This window comes from Carassius gibelio, chromosome B2 (genome assembly GCF_023724105.1).
Source record: "Carassius gibelio isolate Cgi1373 ecotype wild population from Czech Republic chromosome B2, carGib1.2-hapl.c, whole genome shotgun sequence".
In the NCBI taxonomy this organism is placed as follows: Eukaryota; Metazoa; Chordata; class Actinopteri; order Cypriniformes; family Cyprinidae; genus Carassius; species Carassius gibelio.
This window is the reverse complement of record NC_068397.1, coordinates 18,984,178-18,995,846: the sequence shown is the minus strand read 5'-3', so window position 1 is coordinate 18,995,846 and position 11,669 is coordinate 18,984,178. Positions and strand designations below refer to the sequence as shown.

The 11,669-nt window shown below is 41.4% G+C and overlaps 2 protein-coding genes across 2 annotated transcripts in view; one reads left to right on the top strand and one right to left on the bottom strand.

Annotated features, from left to right (window-relative positions):
* Positions 1–11,669, bottom strand: part of LOC127950757 (transcription elongation factor A protein 1) — a 174,441-nt gene that overhangs the window by 28,284 nt on the left and 134,488 nt on the right. The window lies entirely within an intron of this gene.
* LOC127950756 (probable G-protein coupled receptor 141) lies at positions 157–2,006 on the top strand. Its single transcript, XM_052548008.1, has 3 exons — positions 157–408; positions 629–667; positions 875–2,006. The coding sequence occupies exon 3, from the start codon at positions 888–890 to the stop codon at positions 1,833–1,835; it is 948 nt and encodes a 315-aa protein (XP_052403968.1). The 5' UTR covers positions 157–408; positions 629–667; positions 875–887; the 3' UTR covers positions 1,836–2,006.

The following is an 11,669-nucleotide window of genomic DNA, read 5'->3' as shown; positions in this document are numbered from 1 at the left end:
TGAAACGGACAAGACTGTGAAGATTTGCCGGTTTGAAAACCGATCCGGCGCGGAGTCATATGCTGTCTTGGTATAGTGAGAGAAATAGAGAAGGAAGGTCAGATTGAGAAATGAAACACTGACATGTTATAAAACAAACGGACTTCCTTATGCAAGAGATTTGTAGAACTGTAATCTCTACTGTGACAAATAACAGTCAGGAGGTGTTTCCTAAAGACTCTGGAGGCTGGCCGTTTGACACTTACAGAAGATTTACACATGAACTGACAAGCTGACATCACATTCGTCTTCAACTCTTTTGGCACCAAAAGCAAATTTACGAACTGTCTCTGTCACATCAAACTGTCTGCATGCTGTTGCTGAAGGATTATTGACATTCACTTTATGATTGATACTACTCGTAAATAAGTAAGTATCAGCATTCATTTTCTCAGGCCAAACTCTGTATACGGAAATAAAAAGCTTAAAATAGTTGTATCAGTATTATTCCCTAATTCCCTATTATAACCCTAATGTTAGCATCGTGAAAAACAAAAACAAACAACAACAAAATTTGAAGCATCAATTATGATAAACATTCAAGACATCCAAAAGAAGAAATGTGATTAATTGATCTTGAATATTTCAGGGCCAAAACATTTTACCAGGAAAGCAGTTTGGGGAAAATGTGAGTTTATGTTTTATATTTAAGTTACATCTTAAATCTGAAAGTCATTTTTTACACACTGTTTTGTAACAGCGTCGAATGAACGTAGTGTATAATTCTCTTTCTCTCTCTCTCTCTCTCTCTCTCTCTCTCTCTCTCTCTCTCTCTCTCTATATATATATATTCATTTTTGAGAGCAAGTAAAAACCAAAATGTTTTTCTCCAAAGTGTCAGAAACAACATGGCAAACCCAAATGGCCTGCCGAAGGACTTCAAAACTGCTCTTCTGGTCTTATACATATTCATCTTTATCTTTGGGACTCTGAATGTTGTACTAATGTCCTGTATGCTACAGTCTCAAAGGCATCTCTCTTTCACCAAAGTGTCTGTGATCAATCTGATAGCAGTGCACTCCTTTTTCCTTCTCACGGTGCCTTTTCGCATTTACTATTATGCTTCTAACACAGGCTGGCCTCTGGGCAGTGATTTCTGTAAATTTGTCAGTCTAATGATCCATGCCCACATATATCTTGCATTCATCTTCTATGTCTCCCTTCTAATTGTGCGTTATGTGGAGCTCTCTAATCAGCGGCACAAGCTAGAGTTTCATCGCACCCTTCATGCCACGATTGCAAGCGCAACCGTCTGGTTGATCATATGTGGCTCTGTGTTCCCAACTATTTCTAACTACGGAAATAATCAGAATAACAGAGACAAACACACTGATTCAACTCCGTGCTTTCATTTCCGTAAGGCTCTGGACGATCATAGAGTGAAGACATTAAACTATGTTCTTTGTACACTAGTAATACTGGTTTGGAGTGTGCTAGCATTTTTCCAAGTTTATTTTCTAATCAAAGTGATTAAGGCATTTGGAAAGGCCACATGTCAACGTCAAGAGTTCTGGGCACAATTAAAAAATTCTGTTTTCCTGTTGGTCGTGTTTTTTAGTTTTGTGCCTTATCAAGGATTCAGAGTATATTATGTGAGTGTATATGACAATACCACAGGAATACCAAATACCACAGAAATACCAAATACCAAAGAAATACGGAGTACTGAAGAAATTCATCATATAAATGAAGTATTTCTTGCTGTCACTGCTTTCAGCTGCTTTGATATGATTGTTTTTGCTGGTAGAGATGTATGCAAACTTATAAATTCAAGGGGATGGTTTAACTGTTTATAGCATCTATATTGTATATGGTTTTTGATATTGTGAATTGGTTTCCATTTTAAATTTTTTTATGCTTTTGCGCCTTATAAGCTAATAACAATTTTTCTGCATGACAGAATGTTTGGAAATAACCTGGTGTTTTTTTGTTTACAATGCATTAAATAATTTACAGTATTTACATCGGATGGATTTAAATTACATATTTGGTCTTTATTACTTTGGTTTTTATTCCTTTTCAAATAAAATGTTTCCACATTTATTTTTACGTGTAAAGACATAGCATGCACATGCAGATATATTTTGCAGGAAAATGTTCAAAATGCATACAGTATGTTTATTTCTATAATGATATTATCTGTTGTTTACTTATAAAAACTTTTTTGTTTATTTTTATCTGGAACAAAACTGTCAAACCACCAGTGATACAGCTAATTCAGTGACTGATAAGCTGTGGGTATGAATTTATCATGACATCAGTAGTGTTAATTATAAAGTTTACAACAGACCCATCACTGCCAACAGAAAGACTTTTTAAGCTGTCACACACACACACACACACACACACACAAAATGCTATTCAAAACAAGTCATTTCAAAGCAATGCAAACAGTTCAATAACTTCTTTTTATACTAATTTCTGCAAAGGGAGAATATATATATATATATATATATATTTCTTTTTAATTTATCACCATGTAGAGGTGCTGAAATTATCCTCGATTGGCTTTTACAAAGAATTGTGAAATATTTACTTTACTTCAGAACTGCTTCATGCTAACAGTTAACCTGACTTATTTTATGGTATCAGCATTTCTTTCTCTTACCTTTATACTCTTCCTTTTTTTATTGCAAGTATAAACCACTAACTTCAACAATTTAGTACACCATTGGATGACATTATGGATACAGAAATAATATAAGAAGACAGAAAAAATAATCAAAATAAATAAGAATACATAAATTAAAAAAAATAATAATCAGATCTTTGTACGGTTTCAGTAATTTGACAATTTTTTGGTATTAATATTTTCTAGTGTTATAATTAGGTAGTTCAAGTCACCAAGACAATTATGTTGTTTTGGAAATGTTGAAGAAAATTTAAATTTATGAATATAATATTTTCCCAATAAAAAATGACATTACCTATGTCATGTTCACAATGAGAAAAATAACAAAATATATCACACATAGTTAAATCAATGTCTACATTGCATCACGCATTTACGTCAGCCAACAATTCCTTCACAAGAGGGCATTTGAAAAAAAGATAATCAATAGACTCACATTGTTTTTTTTTTCAACAATTCTTATCTATTAAAGAATTCCCTTTCCTTGACTGAAACACATTTCTTATCATTTTATTATTAACTTTTTGATTCAGAAAGGCGGGAGCTGATTGCAGAAGCCACGCCCATCTAGCGTGATGGCATAGAGCTTCACAGTCCCGCCCACAACTGGTGCAGGAAGTAAAAATTCAGTGCAATTTCTGCATTGACATTTGGGGTATAAGCCATAAAAACGTAACCATACATGGTAGATTTAAAACCAGCTACGGCTGTACTAAGCGATAGTATATGCTCATATAAACGCTAAAGGATCATGGGGCACTAACCTTGTTTTGATATAAATTCCTTTTATTCGCGATGTCTTGGCTAAGTACTTCATTACCCACAATCCTGAACAATCCCACAATGCCACAGTAATGCATCTGATCGGTGGAGCTCGTGTAACCGTCTGGTTAAACCCTGCGAAGGTCCGTAAAGACTGAACATCATTAATAAAAAAATAAAATAAAATAAAAATCTGTGCTGCATTTTTGCACGGTAGACTTATCAGTGCAATCATGATCGCCATGGCTGCCTCGAAAGTTTTGCAGGGAGATTGGTAACGTTAGTTAGCATTATCGTCAACTTTAGCTAGACTTCTGTTGCCTTCATATGGTATGAGTCATATCAAGCATTTTATAATGCCATTGTCAAAACAATATTTAGCCTAGGCATACCTTTTTGTGCATTTACTGAACATTTGTGTAATGGCAACGACATGTATTGACCACTGAGCGGTGATTGCAGTCAGGTACAAAGCACTGCACCTTTGCTGACTTTATTGTTACCACTTTCACACACGCACACAATATAAAATACACAATACATATATAAAACACTATTTATTAACACGATTAATACTGAAAGAACTGCTATTACTGCACATTCACTATATAAAATAAAATTCACTGGAGGAAAAAGTTTACGCGGGCGGCCGTCATCAGATTTGGATGTCGCTCAAAAGGCTTGTTGCCTCGTTCGCGGTTGTGGCTTCAGTCGAATTCAATGAGGCGCGGTGGTTTATGGGATGAGTAGTTCCTGCGCTCGAAATGAAAATATGTACGCAGTCTGGTACATTTGACTTTTTTTGGATTTTGTCTTAATCTTTTCACTTGAAATGATATGTTATATGCTTATGAGTTCAGCCGTAGCTGGTTATCCTCACACATGTTCTAAAACTCTTGTTGGGAACTCAGAAACGAAGACCAGGAGACTCTTGGGTAATCTTCAGCAGGATTCTTTATTGAGAACGCTCTGCGTGGCGCTGCAGTCATCAAGAGGTCTAATCTGTCCTTAAGACATTGTAGATTATATACATTCAAGTGGGAGGGATCCATACAGTAGAGGTGGAGACCATTTTAACAAACATGCAAATGCAATCAGGAAGATACCAGACACTGGCATCTTCCCAGCCTTGATCTTATCAGCATAACAGTGTCATTTAAATACAGAGGTGCCTGACAGTATCACGGATACCTTCACATTATCATAGAGACAAAAGGCACAGCTGTGCCTTGAGCTTCAAGGAAGAACACAAAGACAAAAGGTTAATGTCTCAGACACTTGATTCTCCTGATTTGAGCTTCTTGGATCTCAACTTTATTACCCCAAAAAGTCTACTATTATATTGGAACCTAGATTTAACATTTTCTAAATTTGTAATCCCACACTCTTTAGATATGGATTTTTCCGAAAGTCAATGGGAGAAATGAATGGGAAATTCTGGCACCAGAGCTTTCTCGGGCTGTGAGCGGGACTGTGATGCTCTATTGTCAGCAGCGGCAATCCACTTGTTACTCTAGTGGCCACGCCCTTAATCATGCAGAACTTTAAGACTTAATATAATTTAAACGGATGAGTTATAAAAAATTCACCCCCCTCACAGTTGTCATGAAGGGCAAAATTAGCAATATAGACCAAAATCATTTTTTGAACCAGGCTGTAAACATGTTTTTTTCTGCTGTAAAGTTGGGCATTTTAACATAGAGGGCCCTATTTTAACGATCTGAAATGCAACTGTCAAAGCGCGAAGCGCAAGTAACTTTGTGGGCGCTGTTCTCGGCACTGTTGCTATTTTCCCGGCGGGATAAATGGCTCTTGCGCCCGGTGCAAATCTAAAATGGGTTGGTCTGAAGTAGCTTCATTATTCATAGGTGTGGTTTGGGCGTAACGTGAAATAAACCAATCAGAACTTCATCCAACATTCCCTTTAAAAGCAGGTGCGCAAGTTCCATTATGGATTGCTATTATTATGGCGTATTTACCAGGCGCACGCCAGGAGCGGTTCACAGCCGAGAAGACTGATGTTCTTGTAAGAGCAGTGAAAGACAGAGAAGTTGTGTTGTATGGGGATGGAGAAACCCACCCAAAATAGCGTCGGTTAAACAGACGTGGGAGGAAATAGCCACAATTTGTCAGATGTCCTTATATACATATATGTCTTGCCACTATTTGGCCAACAGGTCTGATCCTTAATTACTACAATTAGCCTGAATAATTTGTAAGCTAGATTTATGCCTATTTTTTCACATCTTCGTGGCACACCACAATGATTTCCGTCATCTCACGTGTTCATATTTTTTAGTGTAACAATTTATGATTTGCAAAAATAACTGTTGCATCTGTGTAGGTTACATGAGCAAAGTGTATGCGCGTTGTGCACGCTATACATTATGGTCAAGCATGCGCCCTTAAAATAGCATAATGAACAACGCGCAACGCGCCACTGACTTTAGACTAGGTTTTTTCTGGTCAGTGGCGCAATTGTTTAATGGAACAGCAAAATAGCACCAGGGATTGTTTGCAAGTTGTTTACAAATTCATTCACTAGTTTAGCGACGTGCTTCTGTGGAGGTAAAAGCGCGCGCGCTTTGCGCGGGTGCAAACTAGGAATGACACATGCGTCGGTGTACAAAGTCAATTGCGCTGGGTGCAAGATAGGGCCCGGGGAGTCTATGGGACTGACTCTCTTCTGCAGCCAGCCTCAAGCGGCCAGTCGATGAATTGCAGTTTTAGTCACTTCCTAATTAGCTTCACGAGAGAGAGTGAAAGGTTGCCGCTCGGTGGTCACCCTATCTCATGCACTCTCTCTCTTTCGCTCTTTCTCTCTCGCACTCTCTTTCGCGCGCATGCTCTCTTTCACGCGTACTCTCTCGCTCTCTCTCACGCTCCCTCGCTCTCTTTCTCACGCGCTCTCTATCGCTATCCTGTTAAACTGACAAGACTTAAAAACACATGCAAATGATAAACTTTCACCCTATGATGGTTAAGCTTTGCAATTAATCTGCGAATCACATTCGTCAAGGGCCGGGGAACAGCTGGCCTTTACAGTTAATGAATAACAGATCAACTATGACAGCCTACATCACACATCCTGCGATGTCGTGGATTCATAAATCCCGATATCGATGCTTAAACGACACATCGTTCAGCCCTAATTTGTATAGAGCTTTTTACGATACAAATCACTGCAAAGCAACTTTACAGAAAATTAAGTTTTCACAATATTTAGTAGTAGCTTATAAGTGGTCACTGTCAGTTTGTGCATATGACCAGAATTTTCAGAAAAATGAATACAAGACGTAGTCAATCAGACTATGAACACAATTAACAGCAATTATTATGTGATTGCATAGTAAGTAGCAATATTTGTTAGTTCTGTATGTTCTTTCAGGGTTTGCGTCATCGGAGGTCCTCTGAGGGGTTGCCATCATCTCTTCTCAGGTGTTCTGCATTCAGACCGGTGCTTGTACGGCAAAACAAAGAAACAAAATAGACACATAATTAGCATAGCTGCTGTTCTAATGCATCATTTGTATTAGCAACGTGAATGTTAAAATCTCAGACGATTAGCGCCTTATCAACTGTAACCAAAAGGACTGAGAGGAAATCTGCAATTGTTTTAGGAATTCTGTAACAGCCCTGGTGGTCTATACACAGTAACCAAAGCAAGAGACACAATAGATTTCTTTTGCATATCTGACAGTGTAACATTAAGTAGAAGTATTTCAAATGACTGTATCCTGTTTTCTGGGTAACACTGAGAATATCACTATATATTGTTGTTACACCTCTGCCATGACTATTCTGATGGGGATCATGCTTATAACAGTAGTTTGGTGGATTAGACTCATTTAGACCAATATAATCATTTGGTTTTAGCCAGGTTTCAGTCAAGCAGAGTACATCAAAACATCAGAACGTGCATGGATCCCAACAAGGCTGTGGTGGATGGTACAACCCCTGATTCCCGCAAAAGCCTGCAGAAGTTTCTGGGGTTAGCCAATTTCTACCGACGTTTCATTCACAATTTCAGCCAACTAGCCGCTCCTATGACTGCCTTGAGCTCCACCAAGATGGCGTTCAGGGGGTCCAGTGTAGCCGAGGCTGCATTTTCCAACCTCAAGAGCCGCTTCGTTTCGGCTCCTATTGTTATTGTCCCTGATCCCACACATCAATTTGTGGTGGAGGTCGATTAGTCAGAGTAGGTAGGTACGGTTCTTTCTCAGCATGCTGCTTCAGATGACAATGTCCATCCCTGCTCATTTTCTCATCGATTATCCCCTGGCGGGTGCAATTACGACATTGGTAACAGAGTTGCTAGCCATTAAGTTAGCATTGGAAGAGTGACGTCATTGGTTAGAGGGTTTGGGGGTTCCCTTTATTGTCTGGACCGATCATAAGAACCTTGAGTACATCAGATCGGTCAAATGTCTTAACTCCAGGCAGGCTCGCTGGACACTATTTGTGGACGTGTTGATTTTTCCCTTTCTTACCATCCGGGTTCCAAGAACATCAAACCCGATGCGTTGTCATTTATTTTTGATCATTCCGAATGCCTGTCCTCTCCCAAATGCATTATACCAGAGATACTCATTGTCTCTATGCTCATTTGGGTGATCAAATTGAAGGTTTGCATAGCCTTAGAAGGTGTAATGCCTCTACCTGGGTGTCCAGCTGGTCGGTGATTCATGCCGGAGAGGTTACAGTCAGATGTTATTCAATGGGGACATTGTTCCAATGTGGCTTGCCACCCAGGGATTGGTCGTACTAGATTCCTGGTTAAACAACGATTCTGGTATGTGTTCCATGGCTCGAGACATCCGAGATTATGTTTTGGCCTGTTCACTTTGTGCTCGGGGCAAGACCTCCAATCGTCCATGTGGCGAGTGGGGCGGGGCCGAGAGGCGTGGGAACGAGGAGTGAGGCCAGGTGTAGTGATTGGAGATGAGCTACACCTGAGCCCCACCGCTAGTATCGAGTCCCACGTAGGAGATGGAAGGATATAAAACTGGAGCGACGACCGTGAAGGACGAGAGAGGACCAGGCCTGGGATATTATTTTATGTTTTGGCTTTTATTTGGGCGCACCAGTCGTCCGTGAGGGGCTGGTGCGCCGTTTTGTATTTATTTATGAATTATTAAAATGCTTTTTGATTGGGCGCCGGTTCCCGCCTCCTTCTTCCCGATGAATATGGAGATTTGTTTATTACAGTCCACCAGAAGGGTTGCTCCAACCACTGTCTGTCCCTTCAAGACCCTGGTCCCACATCGCACTCGATTTCCTTACTGCTTTCCCACCCTCCTTGGGCAATATGGTTGTTTTGACCTAGTGGACCAGTTTTCGAAAGGCTGCTCATTTTAGTCCCTTGCCTAAATTACCTTCTGCCAAGGAGACAGCGGTTACTGTTGTAGATCACGTCGTTCGCATTCATGGCCTCCCGATAGACGTGGTTTCCGACAGGAGGCCCCAATTTGTATCCAAGTTTTGTCGATTACTGGGAGCGAGTGTGAGTTTGTCTTCTGGGTGTCACCCTCAGACCAACGGCCAACCAGGATCTGGAGAGGGTGTTGCGATGTTTGGTTGCACAGAATCCCACTTTCTGGAGCCAACAACTCTCGTGGGTTGAGTCTCCCTTAATTATATCTAATGCGACGACGCCCATTCACTGAACGCGGTTTTGATATTTTAATGATCCACGTGAAGCTGGGGAGTCGTGGTCTAGTGTTTAGAGCGTTTGACTCCTAATCCTAGGGTTGTGGGTTTGAATCTTGGGCTGGCAATACCATGACTTAGGTGCCCTTGAGAAAGGCATCGAACCCCAAACTGCTCCCTGGGCGCCGCAGCATGAATGGCTGCCCACTGCTCCAGGTGTGTGTTCACAGTGTGTGTGTCCACTTTGGATGGGTTAAATGCAGAGCATGAATTCTGAATATGGGTCACCATATTTGGCTGAATGTCATGTCACTGTCAGTTTGTAGTGTGTAAATGCCCACACAGAAAACAAGACTGTAGAAGTGTATTTTTATTTTTATTATTTTACTGTTTGCTTCGCGCTGAAAGGAGTAAGACATAATTCACAAGAATATGCATTGAGGATTACCTCGGGATTTGAGTTAAGGATTTCCTCAGAAAAAAAGAATGAAATGCTTAATCCAGCAGAGATCATTAACATGAGTAAGTCATATATATATACATGTTCATACATGTGTATATATATATATATATATATATATATATATATATATATATATATATATATATATATATATATATATATATATATATATATATATATATATATATTTATATATATATGTTAGTTATGTGATGTTCATTTATATATTTCAACATGACCAGTCATTACCAGTGTCACAAACACAGCCTCTGTGGCTCTCTCCGATCACCACCAGAGGGAACCGTCACCTGAGTATTAACCTCCTTCAAACTACATTTCCCATACACCCCGTACCTGGGGCTGATTACCTGCACAGGTGTCGCTCATCTTCATCCCCTATTTAAAGGATCTCACCCTGTTCACTCAAACGCGAAGTCTTGTTTTGCCCATGCAGACATTACCGAGCGTTTTCCCACTGTTGGATCTTCCGTGTATGACCTGGACTGTTCATTGGACTCTGATTCTCTGCCGCCTGCCTTATCGACCTCTGCCTTGTTCTCTCGCCTCTGCCTGCCAGCCGCCAGCCCTGATTCTATGCTCTGTCAAGGTTTATGATTGTGATCTGTCTACATTGTATCTAACGCCCCTGATTGACCTGTTTCTGTTTACTCTGTGGATTATTGAAATAAAGCTGCTTATGGATCATAACGTCTCCGACTCAGCGTTACAGAAGACTTCGCCAGATATTGATCCAGCGGCTTTCTTCCAGATCACGGCAGAAGTATCCGCTCAAGCCGCTGCGCTGACAGCACATCAGCAGCAGCTGAATCGACTCACCTCTCTCACCGAAGAGATGATCCGAACCCTCCAATCACTCCGCCTGCAAACACCGGAGGGAAACATTCCAGCAGCACCTCAACCTCAGCAAATGGCCGCCGCCATGACCACACCTCCCACTTCAGTAAGCCCGCGCTTGGCGTTCCCAGGAAAATTCGATGGATCACCAGCCAAATGCAAGGGGTTCCTATTACAATGTTCGATGTTCGTTAACCAACAGCCCTCGTTATATCCCACAGAGGACAGCCGAATTTCGTTTGTGTGCTCTTTGCTCACGGGGAGAGCACTAGAGTGGGCCACAGCCATCTGGAACGGGGATCGATCAGTTTTCACCACCTTTTCAGCATTTCTACGCCGATTCAGAGAGGTGTTCGAACATCCCGCTGGAGGAAAGGAGGTTGGTGAACAGCTTATTGCACTCCGTCAAGGAGGAGGAACGGCCGCAGATTATGCCCTCTCATTCCGCACCCTAGCTGCACAAACTGGCTGGCCAGACGACCCTTTACGCCTACACTTCAGGAGGGGACTGGATGCTGAGCTGCAGACCGAACTAGCCTGCTGAGACGAGGGCAAAACCCTCGAACAACTCATTGATCTGTCCATCAAGGTAGACAATCTGATTCGGGCACGTCGGCCCCGATACCGAACCTCATCATTCACCCCCGTCAACAGCACAAGCCCGGATCCCGAACCCATGCAAATCGGAGTTACCCGATTAAACGAGGAGGAAAAGTCACGCAGGCGACAACACAACCTGTGTTTATACTGTGGGTTGGCTGGACATCTACAGGCTTCATGCCCCACTCGACCGCCGCTACATTCAGCTGCGGTGAGTCATCCCTCTAGAACTTCTTCAATGTTGGAAATACCAGTCACGTTATATGTTCAGGGAGTTGGCATCGAGGTGAAGGCACTGATTGATTCCGGAGCTGCGGGAAATTTTATTGATACCACTTTCATGGAGACTCATAACATCCCATGTGTTCCATGTACCTCTCATTTGGCAGTGGCAGCCCTAGATGGACGACCGCTGGGCTCCGGTCGCATCCAAACCATCACTGAGGAGTTAGAACTCACCGTCGGGGCCCTCCATTCTGAAAAGATCCACCTCTACAGCTTTCAATCTCCTCATAACCCCATCATCTTGGGACTACCCTGGCTGGAAAAGCACAATCCAAGCATCACCTGGTCAACGAAGCAGATATCCCAATGGTCAGATTATTGCAAAGAACATTTTCTCCATTCCTGCATCCGACCCACGATCACTCATACTTCCCCATCGGCCTC

What these genes read in the sequence shown, in the direction of transcription:
- LOC127950756 (XM_052548008.1), top strand. Translation starts at nt 888, where the DNA reads ATGGCAAACCCAAATGGCCTGCCGAAGGACTTCAAAACTGCTCTTCTG.